The sequence below is a fragment of the Jaculus jaculus genome, chromosome 2, assembly GCF_020740685.1.
Source record: "Jaculus jaculus isolate mJacJac1 chromosome 2, mJacJac1.mat.Y.cur, whole genome shotgun sequence".
Classification (NCBI taxonomy): Eukaryota; Metazoa; Chordata; class Mammalia; order Rodentia; family Dipodidae; genus Jaculus; species Jaculus jaculus.
In genome coordinates, this window is record NC_059103.1 from 11,336,486 (window position 1) to 11,357,782 (window position 21,297).

The 21,297-nt window shown below is 51.9% G+C and overlaps 1 protein-coding gene across 10 annotated transcripts in view; it reads left to right on the forward strand.

The window, feature by feature from the left end:
* The window catches only part of Cux1 (cut like homeobox 1), a 422,843-nt gene that overhangs the window by 346,257 nt on the left and 55,289 nt on the right, over positions 1-21,297 (forward strand). For 5 of the 10 annotated variants that reach the window (XM_045142920.1, XM_045142918.1, XM_045142919.1 and 2 more), the window contains 5 exons: positions 1,115-1,180; positions 3,291-3,392; positions 6,393-7,234; positions 9,693-9,858; positions 10,591-10,647. The exons of 4 other annotated variants lie outside the window; for them this stretch is intronic. In XM_045142920.1, coding sequence (XP_044998855.1) covers positions 1,115-1,180; positions 3,291-3,392; positions 6,393-7,234; positions 9,693-9,858; positions 10,591-10,647 — 1,233 coding nt within the window. The remainder of the gene's footprint in view (positions 1-1,114; positions 1,181-3,290; positions 3,393-6,392; positions 7,235-9,692; positions 9,859-10,590; positions 10,648-21,297) is intronic. One more of the 10 variants, XM_045142921.1, reaches the window with a different exon arrangement.

Here is a 21,297-nt window from a genome sequence, read left to right on the forward strand (position 1 = left end):
GTGAGCCCCTCGGAAGGCCGTGAGTGTGTGCGTGTGCATGCGGACGTGCGTGCACGCATGTGTGAGTGTCTTTGCGTGTGAAGCAACATTTGCACATCACATCAGGTAAAGTGCTCTTCAGCTCCACCATCTCCAGGGTTCGAGTTCAACCAGAAGGCTCTAAAACCATGAGTTTCAGGATATCTAACCTTGGAAAGATGATCAGCACCTTGGGCTTAGTAAACTTAGTGTTTCGCTGCTCTGTGTTCAATTAGAAGTTTGGCGCAACATCTGACTTAGCATTTTTTGGATGCATTTGGCCTTGGGTGCTGGCCTCACGTCAGGTTAGGAGGAGCCCCTCAGGTACCGCCCAGCCTGTGGCAGTAGCACCCGTCAGACTTAGTCTCCTGTGAGCTTTGTGGGGTGAGCACATCAAGGTGCCTTCTATCCCCTTGCACCCACCCCAAGACGACATGTTCCATGGTCATCTTCCATCATTTATGTCCCATTTGCGGTTTTTCGGTGCCATGAACAAAACATGCCTGCCTTGCGTAAATGACACAAAAGTTTTATTCAACCACCCTTCCCGCTGCACCCTCTATAAAAATAAAATAAAATAAAATAAAATAATAAAAGCCAATCACGTCCACAGTATCAATAATTCCCTCCCACCTTAAGAACAGGGGGTCCCTGAGCTAAGTCAGCCATGACGCAGAGGAATCTCTTGAGCCACATCTGAAGCACTCTGCCGCTCAGACTCAAGGCAGCCAAGAGGCGCTCCCCGCAGCGCGCTCGGCACGGAGAACGCGGCGCCTACGTGGCGCTGTTAACCGAAGCCAGTTCTTTGTATGATCAGCGCAAGCTCTGTTCTTGGGCTGGCGGGCGATACGCTTGGAGGCAACTCTCCTGCCTCCGATCCTCTTGCCAGTGACTCCAATAGACTGTGACTTAGGTCTGTCAGGTCTTAGCTCCAAGGCCTTTTAGAAAAGTTCTAGCGAGTCCCAAGTTGCCCAGGAAGAAGCCCTGAGCCCTTTCTTTAGCGACAGGCGGCTCAGATTTCATGTCACACAGCCCATGTCGTCGACGCCACCATCCCCCTGATTGTTTTGTTCTTACCACACTTGTTTTTCAACAGAGAATCCAGGCCAGAGCCTGAACAGACTCTTTCAGGAAGTACCGAAACGAAGAAATGGGTCTGAAGGTATGTCTCAGGCAGGTGTTTCTCTTTGCAGTCAGTAACTAGGAAGCAGCATGTCCTTAGCTGTGTATTTGGGTTAAAACTTTACAGTGTGCTTCTGGCCTGGAACCTGATGGAAAAACAGCTAGTAAGTATAAAACAAAGCACGGGTCCAAGGCGCGCAGCCCCATCCTCTCGAGGTTACCCTCTTCGGCACGCATCCCAGGTGCCCCCTGACTCCAGCGACACCACGCCTCTCTTCTTAGGAGCAGGTGACAGAGTAACAGATGTACTCTGAGAAAAGTCAAGTGACCCCCATTGAACCATATATTGCTGCTTCCTCAAACTTATAACCCCGAAGTCCATCAAAACTCCCACAGAGAGGACAGATACCAAAAGTGATTAATTCTCCCACGGGCCATAGCAGGCCACCCCCCACCCACCATGCCCTTTGGAGTTGTCGGGTCTCTGAGTGGTTCTGTCCCTGTGCTGTCCTTGTTTTATTAAGTGGTTTCATGACGCTCCCTGTTGAGAAAGGCAGTGAACACTTAAAATATCTGGATGCCTTCTAGAAAGATCTTGGGGCAGCCCCAAGACCCTTTTTTACTTACGTTTCAGGGCATCTATCTGTAGCACGTGTGACTGCTATGCAGAGCACTGCCACGTGACTGCAAGAATGTGTTTGTGTCCTTTAGGGGTGTTGGCAGGCTTCTCTCCTTGTTGGTAAATTTCAGAAAGACAGTATGTGATCATAGGTCTGAAAAAGTTCAAATTCATCCTTTTTCCTCTTCACCCAGTACATCCACATGATTGGTCCAAGATCAGAGTTACCAAGATTGGGAATGTAGCTCAGTGGTAGAGCTCCAGCCTAGAATCCCCCAGTGAGGGGCTGGGGGCGTGGCCCAGTGGTAGAGCTCCTGCCTAGAATCCCCCAGTGAGGGGCTGGGGGCGTGGCTCAGTGGTAGAGCTCCTGCCTAGAATCCCCCAGTGAGGGGCTAGGGGTGTGGCTCAGTGGTACAGCTCCTGCCTAGAATCCCCCAGGGAGGGGCTGGGGGCATGGCTCAGGGGTAGAGCTCCTGCCTAGAATCCCCCAGTGAGGGGCTGGGGCATAGCTCAGTGGTATTGCTCCTGCCTAGAATCCCCCAGTGAGGGACTGGGGGCGTGGCTCAGTGGTAGAGCTCCTGCCTAGAATCCCCCAGTGAGGGGCTGGGGCGTGGCTCAGTGGTAGAGCTCCTGCCTAGAATCCCCAGTGAGGGGCTGGAGGTGTGGCTCAGTGGTAGAGCTCCTGCCTAGAATCCCCCAGGGAGGGGCTGGGGGCGTGGCTCAGTGGTAGAGCTCCTGCCTAGAATCCCCCAGTGAGGGGCTGGGGCGTGGCTCAGTGGTAGAGCTCCTGCCTAGAATCCCCAGAGAGGGGCTGGGGGCGTGGCTCAGTGGTAGAGCTCCTGCCTAAAATCCCCTAGTGAGGGGCTGAGGACGTGGCTCAGTGGTAGAGCTCCTGCCTAGAATCCCCAGTGAGGGGCTGGGGGTGTGGCTCAGTGGTAGAGCTCCTGCCTAGAATCCTCCAGTGAGGAGCTGGGGGCATGGCTCAGTGGTAGAGCTCCTGCCTAGAATCCCCCAGTGAGAGGCTAAAACATAGCTCAGGAGTACAGCAGTTGTCTAGCATGTATAAAGCCCTGGACTCAATCCCCAGTATCACAAATATGTGTTGATTTATCAACATTTTACCCTCCTTCCCATGCTCATCTTTGGGAAAAAATAAATGTAGAAAGCCTGAATATAATTTTAAGCCCAAACTTTTTAATGACTCATGAAAATCATCGCCTTTGAATCTACCATCTTTTCTATACTGTCCTAAATGATTGTTTTACCAACCCCATGTCCATATTCGGTTCAGTTGACTCTGAAAGATAGTCCAGCTGACTGAGTGACATGGACCCTTTAGGCAAATTCAGCAGGAAGCCTCCTGCAGGGCATGTCCCTCATCCGGCAGCCGGTAGGGACCAGTGGGAGGCCCTGCCCACCTCCCCATCAGTCACCAGCCTCAGCCGCAGGCCCTGTGTAAGAACGATGTCCTCGTGCTGATTGTCCACGGGAGCTTGAGCCTTGATGTCTTTGCTGTGACTTCTCCCTGCAGGTAACATCACCACCCGGATCCGAGCCTCTGAGACTGGTTCTGATGAAGCCATCAAGTCCATCCTGGAACAGGCCAAAAGAGAACTCCAAGTGCAGAAAACCGGTAAGGGTTCTTCTCCCTCACCTGCTGTTCAGCAGCATGATATTCTTCTTTTCTTTAATTTAGGGGACACTGTGTGGGTGTTGCCGGGGTCAACTGGGTGCACAGATGTCACAACATACGTGTGGATACCAGAGGACAACTTTGGGGTGTTGGGCCTCACCTTCCACCTTAGTTGAGCCAGGGTCTCTCATTCTCATCAATGTTCCCCTCTTTAGCCAGGCTAGCTGGTTCACAGACTTCTGGGAAATTCTCTTGTCTCCACCTCCCATCTTGTCGTTGGGGATGCTGGGATTGTAGAAACTCACCACAATTCCAAGTTATTATGTGAGGTCTGGGGATCTGAACTCAGGTACTCAGCCCTGCATAGCAAGTGCTTTAGCCACTGAGCCATCTCCCCAGTCCCTCATATGTTCCACACACATAGGTGTGTCCAGAGAGAACCCGGATCTGTACCATTAACAATTTTTCTTTGGGGGCTTGTTTTGTATTTGCACTGTAGCCCAGCCTGGTCTTGAATTTATGACCCTGAGAGCTGGGATTACAGGCATGCCACCACATGTGTATTACTTTCCTCTTAATGTCATGCTTCAGAATGGATCTAAGAGTGTCTCATTGGGGCATAGAGAAAAGGTTCACCAGGTAAAGGGTATGCTGCGCAATCGTGAGAACCTGGGTGCAGACCTCGTGTGGCATGAGCTTACAATCCTAGCACCAGGGAGGGCGGAACAGGAGAACCCCCGGGGGTCACTGGTTCAGTGAGAGACCCTGCCTCAAAAAGCAAGGGGGGGGGGAGCTGGAGAGACAGCTCAGTGGCTAAGGCTCTTGCCCACGAACCCTGAAGACCTGTGTTCGACTCTCCAGGTCCCACATAAGCCAGACACACAAGGTGACACAAGGCCGCACATGCCCACTAGGCAGTGCACACATCTGGAGTTCCAGTGCAGTGGTTGGAGGCCCTGGTGCCCCAATTCTATCCCCCTCTCTCCCTCTCTTGCTGTCTCTCATAAAAAGAAAATAAGGTGAAGAGCACTGGACTCAAACAGTCAACATCAACCTCTAGCCTCCACATGCATGCAGGCACACACACCACACACACACACACACATGTAAATCAACAACAAAGAATCTCCCTCTTGGGCTGCAGGGATGACTTAGTGGTTAAGGTGCTTGCCTGCAAAGCCAAAGAACCCAGGTTCCATTCCCCAGGACCCACATAAACTAGATGCACAAGGGGGCACAAGCATCTGGAGTTCGCTTGCAGTGGCTGGAGGCCCTGGTGCACCTATTCTCTTTCTCCCTCTCTCTGCCTCTTTCTCTCTCAAATAAACAAATAAATCCTTTTTAAAAAATGCTAGGCAGGGCTGGGGAGATGGCTTAGCAGTTAAGGCACTCACCTGCAAAGCCTAAGGACCTAGGTTCAATTCCTCAGGACCCATGTAAGCCAGATGCACAAGGCAGCACATGCATGTGGAGTTTGTTTGCAGCAGCTGGATGCCCTGGCATGCCTATTCTCTCTCTGTCTCACTCTCTCTCTCTCTCAAATAAATTAATTAATTAAAAAAAAAAAAAAGCTAGGAAGCTAGGTGTGGTGGCTCATACCTTTAATCCCAGCACTCGGGAGGCAGAGGTAGGAGGATCACCATGAGTTTGAGGCCACCCTGAGACTACATAGTGAATTCCAGGTCAGTGTGGGCTAGAGCAAAACCCTACCTTGGTAAACCAAAAAAATAAAAATAAAATTAAAATTAAAAGCTAGGCGTAGCCACACAGTCTGTAACCCCTATCCACATTGGGGGGGGGGCGGGTCAGTGAGCAGGGTGAGACTAGGAAGCCCTTGGGGTTCACTAACTGGAAATAGTACTCCAGATTAAGATAGAGACCCTGCCTCAAAGAAGAATGCCAGTGAGCAACGGAGAAGGGAACCCAGCGTGCTTCTCCGATCTCCTCACATCACACGCCCACGCGCACTCTACATGCACATACAAAATTATTATTGTGATCATAATTGCCCAAAGTTATTAGATGGCAAACTGAGTGAAACCCCTCCTTACTGCCTTCTGTGTCCTTGAGAAGGTCCCAGAGAGATAGGACATTGTCTTGGGAGATTGCGAGCTTGTTGGCCAATAGAACCTGAGTTCAATTCCTAGCACCCACATAAAAAGCTGGGTGTGGCCACCCATTCCTGTAACCCCGGCACTATGGGAAGAAGAGACAGGATGGTTGCTGGAACTCTGGTCAACCAGTCTAACCAAAATACTGGGATCTCCAGGTTCAGCGACAGACTCTGTCCTGGGGAAATAAGACGGAAGAATGTAGAGAAGACTGTGCCAACTCCTTTGGCCTTCTCACACATGCACACATGCAGGCACACGTGTGCATGTAGATGCATACACACAGAGACAAAACATGATTCTCGGGCTGGAGAGATGACTTAGTAGTTAAGGCGCTTACCTGCAAAGCCTAAGGACCCATGTTCAAGTCCCCAGATCCCACATAAACCAGACATACAAGGTGACACATGTGCACAAGGTAGGCACACACATCTAGAGTTCAGTTAACGTGGCTGGAGGCCCTGGTGCACCAATCTCTCTCTCTCTCTCTCTCTCTTGCTCTTATTCTCTCATTTTAAGAAGCCTGTCTGTTGAACTTGCCTCAAAAATAAATAAATAAATGATTCTTTAGGAAAGGACGCCAGGGCAGGAGGGTGCACTGATGGCACATGTGTCCCCAATAGCTCAGATGTGTACTTCTTGATCATAATCCATGGTCAGAAATACAGCTGCTGTGTGACAGTGAGCGGGCCATCCAACTAGACCATCAGTTCTGTGTGCTTTCTGCTGGGCCAAGGTGTGCAGATAGTCTCTCCGTGTTTCATTGGTGGGGACTTTGGGGAAACAGTGCAGTATGGTTCCCCTGTATAATCTGCATTCTAGTAGGTTGAGGTGCTCCTCTGCAAGAGACTATGCGGCCACAATTTCACCCCGTGTCTCTTCCGTGCAGCCGAGCCAGTCCAGCCATCTTCGGCATCCGGTAGCGGGAACTCCGACGATGCCATCCGCTCCATCCTGCAGCAGGCCCGCCGGGAAATGGAGGCCCAGCAGGCCGCCCTGGACCCTGCCTTAAAGCCAGCACCACTCCCCCAGCCTGACCTCGCCCTCCTCACGCCCAAGCTCCTCTCTGCCTCGCCCATGCCTACCGTGACCACCTACTCCCCTCTTGCCATCTCCCTGAAGAAAACCCCCGCCGCCCCCGAGGCCGGCCCCTCAGCTCTGCCCAGCGCCCCAGCACTCAAAAAGGAGGCTCAGGATGTACCCGGGCTGGACGCGCAGGGAGCAGCCGATGCTGCCCAGGGGGTCCTGAGGCAGGTGAAGAGCGAGCTGGGCCGCGGAAGCGCGTGGAAAGACCCCTGGTGGAGCCCCATCCAGCCTGACAAGAGAAACCTCACCTCTTCTGAGGAGACCAAGGCTGAGGACGCCACTGCCAGTGGGAAAGAAAAGGCAGGTGGCAGCCAAGCTCGGGCCACCGAGCGCAGCCAGCATCAGGGACCCTCGTCGTCGTCATCAGAGTATTGGAAAGAGTGGCCCAGCGCCGAGTCACCCTATTCCCAGAGCTCAGAACTGAGCCTCACCGGAGCCAGCCGCAGCGAGACGCCGCAGAGCAGCCCTCTGCCTTCCTCCCCGATCGTGCCCATGACAAAGCCCTCCAAGCCCTCCGTTCCCCCGCTGACCCCTGAGCAATACGAGGTCTACATGTACCAGGAAGTGGACACCATAGAGCTCACTCGGCAGGTCAAAGAGAAGCTGGCCAAGAACGGGATCTGCCAGAGGATCTTTGGGGAGAAGGTGAGGAAGGGGCTCCACCGGGAAGGGGTTGTGGGTTCCCATCTCTTGAGGCTGGGGACCAAGTGTCCACCGTTCGTGGCACGGCCATTTTCATGGGCATCGCGTATCACTCGCCCTCAAATTCCAGAAATGACCACACTGGGTGTTCCGGTAGCTTCCTCTGCTGAGCCCCCATTACAGACCCAGTTCTGGGATCAGCCACCCACTTTGTGCCCTCCGTCGCACTTCTCAGCTGTCCTGCTGGGTGACAGTAAAACCTCCACATAGTAGATAGGGAAGCAAGGCTCCTGGGGGTGAACTGCAAGCCCCAACTAGCAGGTGACCAAGTCCTAGTCCTGCCTGAGCTGCCACAAGCAGCCAAAAGGCGCTTCTGCAGGCGTTCTTATGCCCCAAGGGGTCTGATGTGATCAGACCACACAGGTGGGCGTACTTGGTAGGAAAAGCGGAATAAAGCATAGGTGTTCTTTCAGTTGTTTTGAGATGAGGTCTCAGGCAGCCCGAGCTGACCTGGTGCTCTATAAGATAGACCAGTCTGGCCTCACAATGGCTATGATCTTCCTGCCTCTACCTTCCTAGTGTTGGCATTACTGATGTGTTCCACCATGCTTTCTTTACAACTCCAAGAGTACCATGGAAGGCTTCAGGCATGCCACCCAGGGCTACCTGCTTACCAGATCACCCCTCTCTGGTTCATGGAAGTGTAATAGCTAGGGGTGGGCTTCCAGAGCCTTCTGGTGGCAGATTCGGGATAAACGGACATACTGTGGTGCCTTTAAAATGTGAAGTAAGTGCTGGGCGTGGTGGTGCATGCCTTTAATCCCAGCAATTGGGAGGCAGAGGTAGGAGGATCACCGTGAGTTCGAGGCCACCCTGAGGCTACAGAGTGAATTCCAGGTCAGCCTGGGCTAGAGTGAGACCCTACCTCAAAAAACCAAAATAAATAAATAATGTGAAGTAAGCATCCTACCCTCTATCATTCTAGATAAGGTCATGCATTGCTGAACATGACAGGTGCTCCATCCTCAAGACAAGCACTTACGTGGGTCAGTGACATCCACGCCCCCTCCCCCCACAATGCCCTGTCCTGTCTTCATCTCGATGGTGGTGGTACACCATGCTGTGAATCCCTACCTTGGTCTGTTTGTGGACCATTTGTCCCAATTTTGCAAAAGTGATGGGGGGGTGTGTGTGCATAGAAATGAGGGTGCGAATTTAAAATGCCTGGGGAATTTCTAGCTCACTGTTGCAAAATTATCATTTGAGAACATTTAAATAGACATTTTTATGTTCCCCACCTTAAATTTAGCAGACTTAATAATGTCAATTTGTTTGGCCCATGGGTGCCGTGTTGTTTTTTGTTTTTTTTTTTTTCTGGAATTTGAGAACTCTGTAAAGTGACGGGATGAGAACCCTAAATATCTCTGGGCCGCGTCTGTGTCCGGGGAGGGTGTCTGCGCCATACATATGCATGGCCATCTGCGGGCAGCAGAAGCTCGAGTGCACGTATGCGACTTGCCAGCCGTCTACAGCTCAGTGTTGTTCCCACACTGGCTCATCGTCGCTGTCCCCGCCAGTTCACCCCTGGGTCACTTGAGAGCAGGGTGTGATCAGAGAGTGACCCTTTGTAAATGGCCCCCCCCGCCCCACACCTGTGGAGGGATTTGGAGCCCAGCGCCCCAGCGTTTGCTGGTCCCACCAGGCAAAGAGCAAGATGCTTTCCAATGCTTGTGCCTCAGTTGTCAGGATGATGACCCCACGGCCTTGGCCAGATCCAGACCCCGGAGAGTACCCCACGGCCCCCCAGCTATGGTTAGTTTTTCTTTCTTTCTTTCTCTGGTTTTTTTTTCAAGGTAGGGTTTCACTGCAGCCCAGGCTAACCTGGAACTCACTTTGTAGCTCCAGACCGCCCTTGAACTCACAGTATCCACCTACCTCAGCCTCCTGTGGACTGGCATGAAAGGCATGCACCACCATGCCCGGCTTGCTTTTTTTTTTTTTTGTTGGTGTTAATCTTGTTGTGCTGGGGCCATGCAGGTGTCCTCCACCGAGCCACATCCCCAGTCCTTGGCTGGGAGATTCTCAACAGTCACTCTACCACCGAGCCCGTGACCCCAGCCTCTCCCAGGCCTATTCTGGGCACGCACTGTACTGCTGAGCCCCCATCCCCACATGGACCTATGACGACGCAGTATCTCTTGCCTAGATCCCTAGATCCCTAGATCCCTAGATCTCTTGCTAGGACCTCCGCCCACCGGTAGTCAGATAAAGCCCCTCACCAAGCCATCCAGGGTGGCCCAGGCCGGTGATCTCTCTGAAGTCAGCCCCCCATGCCATCCCTGTGCGGCCGACCGCATCTCCCCGTGCCCCACAGGGCCTCACGTGCGTCACTGGAGCGCCTCGCGGAGCGGGGCTGACAGCCCGGCACTGAGAGCCCTTGTGTCTGTGTTGACCGCTGCAGGTGCTGGGCCTCTCCCAAGGCAGCGTCAGCGACATGCTGTCCCGGCCAAAACCATGGAGCAAGCTGACCCAGAAAGGCCGGGAGCCCTTCATCCGCATGCAGCTCTGGCTGAACGGCGAGCTGGGCCAGGGCGTGCTGCCCGTGCAGGGGCAGCAACAAGGGCCAGGTGAGCGCTCACACCCTGGGACGGGGCAAGAGGCAGGTCTGTGAGGGCGGCAGCCAGTCTCTGTGCGGGGACCCGGCATGGGCAGCCCCGGGTGGTTGGGGTGTCTCATTTTTAATTGTATGGTAGTGGGGAAGGGGGAATTGAGACAGGGCTCACCGTGCCTCCAGGGCTAACCTCGAACTCACAATGTAGCCCAGACTGGCTTCAAACTCACTATGAAGCTCAGGTTGGCCTCAACCTTACTGGATAGCCCAGGCTGGCCTCACATCTGCAAGCCTGTGTCCTCAGCTCCTCCCGCGTCGAGTGCTGGGATCTCAAGCGTGCACCATCATGCCCGGCTCTGACTTTAGTCTTCAGGCATGAGAAGCCTTTACTAGCTAATTGTATAAGCAGCAGAAAATGAGTTATCAATTAAGAAAATGGTATTTATGCATAAATATAGGTAAAAGTCAAGTAGCTCTATCAGGAAATCAAGGGAGAAAATCTGCCAAGGGCACTCCCAAAATAAGTGTCACAAGTGACGATTTCTGCCTACTCCCGGCCCAGGGTTCTGGGACTTCCCAGGACTCGAACACCCCCACCCCAAGCTGGTGCCCTGGCCCTGAACTGAGCTACTGGAAGTGCCCCTCATCTTGTCTTGAGGGGCTCCCGTTACCTCGAGCCCCACGCACTTAGGAAGCTCCACCCCTGGGCTTGCTTTCCATGTGTAATTTCTGCCTTTTTCTTCCCCAGTCCTCCACTCGGTGACGTCACTGCAGGACCCCCTCCAGCAGGGCTGTGTGAGCTCAGGTAACTAGTCCACTCCTGTAGGTTCACTGCTTCCTCTGACCCCTGGAACTCTGGGAGCCTGGAAGTACACGTTCCTGTCCCTAACCCCAAGAAGCAGTGCGTCTCCACCTCTACTGTGCTGTCAGAGAAATGGGCTCATATGCGGAACTGCTTCTCCCACTTAGCATCATGTCCCTGCAGTCCATTCAGCTTGTATATGGCAGCACATGCTCATCCTCACGCCGAGCAGGGTGCATGGATAGAGCGGCTCCTATCGCTTTTCCCCATGGGGTGGAGGGCATTGTGGTTATCTCCAGGGTTTTTGTTCACTTGTTTGCTTTAATTTTTATGTATTTATTTATTTGTTTGTTTATGTATTTGAGAGAGAGAAACAGGCAGGTAGAAAGAGAGAGAACAAATGGGCATGCCAGGGCCTCTAGCCACTGCAAACAAACTCCAGACGCATGCACCACCTTGTGCATCTGGCTTATGTGGGTCCTGGGGAATCGAACCCGGGACCTTAAGGCTTTGCAGTCAAGTACCTTTAACCACTACACCATCTCTCCAGCCCATATCTCCAGGTTTTGGCTATCACATATAAAGTCACCATGACAATTAAAAGAAAGAGAATGAATGCACTGTCTAACTGGCCAACTGCAGCCCTCCCTTGCTTCCTCTCTCTAACAGCAAGCCAGAGCATCACTAGCTGAGGAGCGGTTCTTTTAATATGCATGTCTTCGCTGTATCCGTCATCAGACCTATTGGTTTCTAGTTATAAAGCTCAGTATTGGGGACTGGGAACTGTGGGGCAGATCTCACCCTAGGGACTTCCAGCTCACCAGGAAAGAACAGCTCCTGGCAGGGGATGACTTTTCCATACAAAAGACCTGGGCAGCCTTGGAGCAGCAGGACAGTGGAGAGCGGACCACAGTCATCCCACTTCTGGGCCAAGTGCTCTGCCGCCGAGCCCCTCCCTGGGAGATCCTAGGCAGCAGGTGCTTTACTGCCGGCATGTCCCCGAGTTCCCAGCACAGCAGTTCTGAGAAGCCTCCAGCGGGATCTGCTATCCCTGCTCTGTCTCGGCCCTGAGGTTCCTGGCCAGGGTGCTTGGGCCCTGCCTGCCCACCTGCCCTGCTGGTCAGTCACGGCTACCTCCCACACTGAGCCCTCAGCCGTAGCTCGGCTTTCTTCTCCCAGCTCCTAAGAAGAGCCTTCATCGTGAGCCATTCTTTTTCTCTCCTTTCTCAATTCTTCTAAACATGTTGGTCAGTCTCCATATCCCAGTGATTCACTGAAAATGCAGCAGAGTTAGTGAGTAGCCCAGAGCCTGGCAGCCTGCTGGGAAGCTTAGGAGAGGAGAGGAGAGGACACATGTGCAGCAAGGGGAACAGCTGGGTGGCCTCCAAAGTGCCAACTGCTGTTCAAGATCCCAAAGCCGTGCGCAGATGGGGCAACAGCGTGGCTGGGCCATCAAAGCCCCCGATGAGGTTTTTGCGGGGCTTAGGTTTTCAGCGTTAGTTTGGTCCATACTGGGGGACAGAGGCTAGACAGACTTCATGCACAAACACCAGAAACCGCTGTTGTTCCAGCTCTCCCTCAGCAGACAGGAGAGAAAACAGCAGGTTCATTTGTTTGTACTGGATATCTGTAGTCATTTACATGGTAAATTAGCCTGGTCTCCTGCTCCAGCAGGAAGTCAACTCCCCTGAACCTTGTAGCTGAGGGTGACCTTGAACTTCTGACCCTCCTGCGCTCGCCTCTCTAGGTCTGGGTTTACAGGGTCGCATCATAGTTTATGCAATACTGAGTATCAAACCCAGGGCTTCATGCCTGCTAGACAGTACCCTACCAACTGAGCTCCATCCCCAGCCCCCCCCCACACACAATTGGAAATGTTTTCTAATGGAGGTATTGGTAAGCAGAATGACCACAGAAAGTTCCAGAATCTTCCTCAACAGCTTTCAGCCTTGCTCCCCCAGAAGCCTCTGGTCCAGAGAGCCCACAGAATTCTGATTATCCCTTTCACCATGGCTCCCACAGAACCCAGAGGCTCCTCAGCTCAGGAAGATGCTCTGTGTCCCCTTTGAGATCCCCGGCGGTCTACCTGGAGCCGCGCAGCGTAGCCTGGTTGGTTCCTAGAGTGACAGGCACACCTCCTTCCCCGGGGCACAGACGCCGCCTTCCTTCCCCTTGGTCGGTCACACCTTCTGTGAGGGCTCTGGGGTCCCATGAGAGGGTTATGTGCTTCCTGATCAGAGCCTCACATGACCAATGGCAAAATGCTGACTAGGGATCTGTTAACCCTGGGGACTAGGGATGTGGCTCAGTCAGTAGAGTGCCTGCTTAACATGCTTGAAACGCTGGGTTCCAGCCCCAGATGCATAAAGCAAGGTATGGTGACATCGGCCTACAATCCCAGCACTTAGGAAGTGGAGGCAGGAGAATCCAAAGTTCTCCTCGTCTCTGGGCCTCAGTGACTCATAGTAACCCTGCAGAGAGAAAGGCCTGACTTTCACTTGCACCGTGACCTCTTGCCTAGCAGTGGACATGACCCTTTCCGAGTGTCCGCTGATAATGTGAGACTGAGGGTTCTAACCTCAAGCACTAAGGACACTGGATCCCGTTTCCAGCCACCAGCATCACCCTGTGACCTGTGGCTTTTTCCTGGAGGCTGTAAAACCCTTGCTAAGCAGGAAGGTGAGCAGAAGACTCCAGGCTGAACAAATGCCAAGCTTCTCAGCGCAGGTGGGCCCGGAAGGATGCATCTTCCAGCCACAGTCAGCTCCCTGCCCATAATCCTGATCGGCCTCAATTTGTCTACAGACACTATTGGCGTCTCTCAAATCCCGCGGTGATTTGGGAGGGGATAATTTTTGTGCAGAGTGGTCTTTGAAAACTCTACTTGAGTGTGAGGTTGCAGGTGGTCTCTGGGGACGGGTCCCCTGGGTCTCTTTTTATAAGTCTCCCATGGGAGTCTCCCAATATGAGAGAGAGGGAGGGAGAGTAGGCAGGTACATAGCCTTGCCATGATCTAGTAACTATTACACCATCTGTCTTTTCTTTCCCAACCCCTTAAGACTAAGTTCCCATCTGGCTACTTGGAACGATTCATGTTTTAGCCACAGGAAAGGAAAGAGGCAGGTGTAAAAGGTGAAGGAAGAAGGCCCCTCCTGCATGTGACATTAGTCACGTAAGCCACCGTGAAAGGAGTCACAAAGGGAGTCCTCCATGCCCTGTTCCTGGGAACTTGTTGACATGGGAGCATTTCATGACTCCATAACAAAATATTAGCCCGTGTCCTTCACTCCCATTTTCAACATAGCACAGCAAACTACGTAAGCGAGGTAAGGGTCCGGCCCCTTGGACTCAGCACAAAGCCCCCAGCTTTTTCCCAGCAAACACGGTGGTCCAGACTAGTGGCTTCCAAGTCCTGTCCAGCCGTGGAAGATCCCATGGCCCATGGCCCCATTTCCTGTCAGCCGCCTGTTGAAGGAGACAGCTGCAGCAGGCAGGCTCAGCCCTGGGTGGTCCATGCCCCCCCCCCCCCCGCCATGGCACAGGGCTACAGAAAGGTCGTCACTTGCATCCTCTGCAGGCCCACGTATCTGTCTTTATAACATGTTATGAGTCCTGCCAGGGGGCTTCATGTCGTTCTGTAGTGGGACTATGCCACAGGCTCTGTCTCTGAGTAGCCAGTTTCCCCATGATTTGGCTGACTGGGAATCAGGGATAGAGGGCTGAAGGCAGCCCCACAAAATCTCATGGTCGGGAGTAGAGCAGACATGACTTGAGACCAACCACTGGATTCTCTTTTCTCTCTCCCTCTCTCTCTCTCTTTTAATATTTTGTTTATTTTTATTTATTTGAGAGTGACAGACAAAGAGAGAAAGAGGCAGGGAGAAAGACAGAGAGAGAATGGGCATGCCAGGGCTTCCAGCCACTGCAAATGAACTATAGACACATGCGCCCCTAACGTGGGTCCTAGGGAATTGATCCTCAAACCAGGTCCTTAGGCTTCACAGGCAAGCGCTCAACTGGTAAGCCGTCTCTCCAGCCCTCTCTCTCTCTCTTTAATGTAGGAGAGTGAGAGAGAGAAAAAGCAACGGGGGTAGGGGGACAGGCGCACCAAGACCTCCAGCCACTGAAATCAGACTCCAGATGCATGCACCATCTTGTGCACATGTGCAGCCTTGCATACCTGCGTCATCTTGTGTGTCTGGCTTAGGTGGGACCTGGTGAGTCAAACATGGGTCCTTAACCACTAAGCCATGTCCCCAGTCCCCCTTTTCTCTTTTGAATTCCTTATTTTACTCATGGATGTGACCAAATAAAAAGCAACGAAGGGGGCATAACAGTTAAGGAGCTTGCCTGCAAAGCCAAAGGACCCAGGTTCATTTTCCAAGACCCATGTAAGCCTGATGTACAAGGTGGCACATGCATCTGGAGTTTGTGTGCAGTGGCTAGATGCCCTAGCATGGCCATTCTCTCCCTCTTTTGCTCTCTCTCATATATATATATATATACACACACACACACACACACACACACACACACACACACACACACACATTCCTCTCTGCCTCTCACTTTCTCTCTCAAAATGGGCCAGCTGTGGGGCACATACCTTTAATCTCAGCACCTGGGAGGCAGAGGTATGAGGCTTACCATGAGTTTAATAAGGCCAATGAGACTACATAGTGAATTCCAGATCAGTCTGGGTAGAGTAAGATGCTACCTCGAAAAACTAAAACAAACATTAAAAAAAAAAAAAGCAATGGGGAAGAAAAGATTTCTTTCAGCTTACGTTTCCGGGGCATACACCCCAGATAGCAGGGAAGGCGTGGCAGCAGGAGCCAAAACGCTTGCTCCTCACGTTATAGCCACAGGCAGGACACAGAGGACAAACAGGAAGTGGGGCTGAGATATAAAACCCAGGTGTTTGCTTCCAGCGTCCCACTTCTTCCAGCAAGGCTCCACTTCTTAAAGGCTCCACACTGCCAGGCGTGGTGGCGCACGCCTTTAATCCCAGCACTCGGGAGGCAGAGGTGGGAGGATCTCTGTGAGTTCAAGGCCCCCCTGGAGCTATAGAGTGAGTTCCAGGTCAGCCTGGACCAGAGTGAGACCCTACCTCAAAAACAAAACAAAACAAAACAAAACAAAAGGCTCCACAACTTTCCCAAACAGCACCACCAGGCAGCAGCCAAGTGTCCAAACCCATGAGCCTGTGGGGGAGCACTTTACGTTCAAGCCGCAGCATCTTTGTTCTAAATAAGTGAGAATAATGTTCTATCCAGGAAGAATGACTGTGGCCCATGTTTGGGTAGCTGAGGTTTATGTATAACCAACATGCAATTTGGCACACACAGCACATCAAACATAAAAAGAAAAATCCAGAAAGCCATGGGTGAGCAAATGTGATCCTCGCCACACTCTTCAGGAGACCACTGCCCCACAGTCTATTGCAATACTGTGAACATGACGGCCCATTCATTCCTCTTCTTGGTGATAACCTGCTTTGAAACTTTTTTTTTTTTTTTTGGTTTATCAAGGCAGGGTTTCACACTAGCCCCAGACTGACCTGGAATTCACTATGTAGTCTCAGGGTGGCCTTGAACTCATGGCAATCCTCCTACCTCTGCCTCCCGAGTGCTGGGATTAAAGGCGTGCGCCACCATGTCTGGCTAGAACTTTTTTTTTGTTTGCTTATTTCGAGGTATGGTCTCGCTGTAGCCCAGGCTGACCTGGAATTCACTATGTAGTCTCAGACTGGCCTCGAACTCATAACAATCCTCCTACCTCAGCCTCCTGAGTGCTGGAATTAAAGGTGTGCACCAGCATGCCCAGCTGGAGCATTTTTATTTTATCAAAAGTGGCCTGTTGGGCTGGAGAGATGGCTTAGCGGGTAAGATGCTTGCCTGTGAAGCCTAAGGACCCATGTTTGATCTCTCTCCAGATCCCATCTAAGCCAGATGCACAAAGGTGAGGCAAGCGCAAGGTCGCACACATCCACTAGGTGGCACAAGCATCTGGAGTTCAATTGCAGTGGCTGAGGCCCTGGCACACTGATTCTGTCTTTCTCTCACTGTCTCTAAAAATAATAAAGGTGGCCTGTTAAAGGGATTCTGTGCGCTGAGGCCAGACAAGACACTTTCCTGGCTGCCTGATGGCTGTCCTGTGGCATGTGTGGTTAGAGGATTATGGAGAGGCCACCGCAGCTGAGGCTGGGCTCTAAAGGGTGATAGGTAGGCAGTGGAATATTTCAGATGGGGAGCTCTTTGAAGACAAAGGTTCAGAGATGAGGAAGAGTGTGTCTTATGCGCAGTATTAGAAAACTTTGAAAGCATGAGAAACCCCCAGTTCAAAGGCCTTGGTCTTCTCAGATGATAGCAAGAAAGTGAATCATGGGAGAACTCTGACTTCACTTTGTGAGGAGCACTGAGGATGCTCTTGCCTTAAGGTTAGTGTAAGAGGAAAAGCATGAACAGGCAGGACAGTGGGTATGACCGCAGGGACCAGGCACCACGGTTAGTTGGACCCTAGGATACACAGCCTGCTTCTAAAAAACACCACTTACCCTTATGGACACGGATCTTCCTTGAAGCCTGTCACTGGTGCCACAAAGCACTCTACCACTGAGCCACGCCCCAGCCCCTCACTGGGGGATTCTGGGCAGGAGCTCTACCACTGAGCCATGCCTCCATCTCCTCACTGGGGGATTCTAGGCAGGAGCTCTACCGCTGAGCCACGCCCCCAGCCCCTCACTGGGGGATTCTGGGCAGGAGCTCTACCGCTGAGCCATGCCCCCATCTCCTCACTGGGGGATTCTAGGCAGGAACTCTACCACTGAGCCATGCCCCCACCCACTCACTGGAGGATTCTAGGCAGGAGCTCTACCACTGAGCCATGCCCCCATGCCCTCACTGGGGGATTCTGGGCAGGAGCTCTACCACTGAGCCACGCCCCCAGCCCCTCACTGGGGGATTCTGGGCAGGAGCTCTACCACTGAGCCACGCCCCCAGCCCCTCACTGGGGGAGTCTAGGCAGGAGCTCTACCACTGAGCCACGCCCCCAGCCCCTCACTGGGGGATTCTGGGCAGGAGCTCTACCACTGAGCCACACCCTCAGTTCTTGATCCAGCTTGGTTTTTAAGTAGTGACCTCCACATGTTAGAGCAGCAGGGTGGTGTGGAGGGCTCATAGCTGGTTCTGGAAGCTTGCTCTGCCTCTCAGTGTCTATGTGGCCTTAGACGAACTCAAGACCCCTGTTTCTCAGCTTCTTCTATAAAATAGGAAGAATAAAGTCTCTGCCTCATAGAGTGTGAGGTGGATTGAATGGGTTTGTGTATAATGCTTCCAGAACAACAGGGCCAGCACTATTGTAAATACTTTACATGTTGGCTTTCTGGGCTGGAGGTATAAAAGCTTAGTGGGAGAGCACTTGTCCAGCCAGCATGCAAGAGACACTGGGTTCTATTTCCAAATAGTTGGATGGGGAGGAGGATGATGGCTTTTTTTCTATCACCATTACAACCTCCCCTACCATCAGATGGCATATGTGTGGACAGATAGCTTTAGATTAATAAAAGGGACACATGAAACGTTAGGCATATGGGTTTGAGACAGACCTGTCCAGTCACCTGCTTTCTCCATCTGGCTCCTCCAGTGGAGCGGCCTAGGGTCTGTGACGCTGAGGACCAGCCCCACGGTCTTTTGAAAGGTGGCATTCATGCAGCCCTGCAGCTTCACAGCTTCCAGGGAGTGCCATTTCTTCTGGAAATTGACCGTCCCCGCAACATTCCATAAAGATGGCACAAAAGCAGGAGGTTCACAAGTGCAGCCACAGTCAGAGGCCAGCACGCAGGCTGCGTTGGGAGAAGATTCTAGCATAGTAGCTACTACAGGCAAGGATGAGCCCTGAACCTCTTGGTCACTCTGCCTGGACCCCTGCTCCTGCATGTCAAGCTCCAGTTCTGCAGATGCCCAGCTGGCCCAGGCACAGCCTCTGGCCACCTCTCCTCCCTCCTTTGTATGCTTCTTTGGAAAATGGAGTTTACAGTGCGCTGGGCCTTCCGTACAAGAGGCAGAAGTAGGTCACAGGAGCAGATGAGGACTTGGATCTTCAGTGTTCCATTCTAGGGAAGGAATAAGAAGCTGAAAGGCATAAAAATCCTTAGGTAATTTTAGAAAGTTATGGGACTAAAATGAGGAGACACACATGTATGCATCTTCCATGGGCCACTCACAGTTTCAATGTCCTTAATTAGTGAGTGGAAACAATCCTTCCCTCCCTTTATGGACTAAGAAATCCAAGTCTCAGAGTCAGCGCGATGGCCAGGTCCGTAAAGCACTTGCCACACAGCTATTAGAACCTGAGATTGGATCCCCAGCACCCACGTAAGTGCCAGGTGTGGTGGCACAGACCTGTAATCCCAACACTGGGGAGATGGATACAGGAGGACTCCCAGGGCCAGCTGGCCAGCTAGACTGGCCAAACTGCTGAGCTCTGATTCAGTAAGAAAGCCTGTCTCAAAGAACAAGACAAAGCCGGGTGTGGTGGTGCACGCCTTTAGTCCCAGCACTGGGCAGAGGTAGGAGGATCGCAGTGAATTCAAGGCCACCCTGAGACTCCATAGTGAATTCCAGGTCAGCCTGGGCTCGAGTGAGACCCTACCTTGAAAAACCAAAACAAAACCAAGATTAAGATGAAAAGTGACTAAGAAAGACTCCTTATGTTGACCTCTGGCCTCCACACGCACACATGTGCATACATACATACTTGCACACACACCTTGACTACACACACATATGTATTCATGCAAAATCTAGTCCCAAATGAAAGGAAATTTTTCTGCCACCAAGCAGGAGACAGAAGCTTATGTGGTTTTAAGGCCAATGTGGCCTTGTTGCCACAGAGGTGCCTGTAGGAGCCAGCCCTGGGGCCCTGAGGACCTGCTTTCCTGGCTGACCCCTGTGACTGTGCAGAGAGACAGAGCCAGGCTTCAGAGCAGGGTCACAAGTGAATCAGAATCATAAACGGGCAAAATAAAAGTCAAGACTGGGAGATGACTCATTCAGTAAAGTGCTTGCCTTCCTTGAGCTCAATCCCCAGAACCTACATAAAAATGCCAGGCATGGGTAGAAAGGTGGCTGAGCGGTTGAGGCACTTGCCTGCAAAGCCAAAGGACCGAGGTTCAATTCCCCAGGACCCACGTAAGTTAGATGCACAAGGTGGCACATGCTTCTGGAATTCATTTGCAGCCGCTGAAGGTCCTGGCGTGCCCATTCTCTCTCTCTCTCTCTCTTCCTGTTTCTCAAATAAATAAAATAAATTTTAACTTTAAAAAAAATGTCAGGCATGATAGTACACACATGTAACTCCAATACTGGGGGGACAGACAGATCCCTGGGGCCCATTGGCCAGTCAGTATAGCCTAATTGGTAAGCTCCTGACCAATGGAGACTCTGTATCAAGGTAGACAGCATTCCTGAGGATGACATCTGAGGTTGTCCTCTGGATTCTACACACGCACAGGCACACACATACACACGTACACATACATATGCATGCATACATGTAAAAATAAAAATCAGGCCCACAATAGAGCAAGCAACTAAGTGACAAGGACATTCTCCCATGTGAGCATAGATCCAAATCAGAGGAGAAGCCAGTGACCACTTGGATCCCAAGCTTATAAAGAGGGTCCTATTTCTTGAAAACCCCTTCCCACCTAAGTCTAGTGAAAACACACAGAGCAGCCCCAGGTCCTTTCTCTTGTAAGGACCACCTGGAGCCACCGTGGTCCCGGCCCCATGCAGTCTGTCCCCTTGGCACATGCTCAAGTCTGTCATGAGGGAAGTCTCCACGGGCCTTGTCCCAGACATGCAGCCAGGAGGTGTCCATCTTGGGCTTTATCTTGGGATTATGTTTGCTCTTCCCTGGGGAACTGGGATCCTAAATATAGCCCAAATCTGAATTGGCAGATGTTGGGTTTGTCCTTTACATAAGGGCCCAAATTAGTCTGTCATTTGGCACCTAAATAAAGCAGAGAAACTGACTTCCTACTGACTTTGCAATTAGGAGAGACTGGAGCTGGAGTGTTTTATTAGATAAGAAACTCGTATGGTAGTCGGGGTAGCAGCCTTGAAAGCCGCAAGGCTGGGCAGTGAGGACCCCGGGGATGCCCTTCTCGTTCCTTTTTCCTGTTCTGTCCCTTTTTCTTTTCTTCCTTCCTTCTTTTTTTTGAATCAGTTTCATGAAGCCCAGGTTGACTTCAAACTCCTGATCTGCACACAACTTTAATCCCAGCACTAGGGAGTCAGAGGTAGGAGGATCGCCATGAGTTCGAGGCCACCCTGAGACCACATAGTGAATTCCAGGTCAGCCTGGGCTACAGCTACAGATCCAACCTCCAAAAATCTAAAAACCAATGAACAAAATCGTTACCTATATGTGTAGCCAAGGATGAGTTTTGCATTTCTGATCCTCCTATCTCTACCTCTGGAGTGTCGGGATCACGGAAGAGCACAACCACACCCAGTTTATTCATTGCTCGACATCAAACCCAGGGCCTCATGCATGCTAGGCAAGCGACCCACCCACAGAGTTCCATCCCTTGCCCAACCTTCCCATGGAACCACCGAGAGAAAGAAAAGAATCGGTTACTCCTCCAAA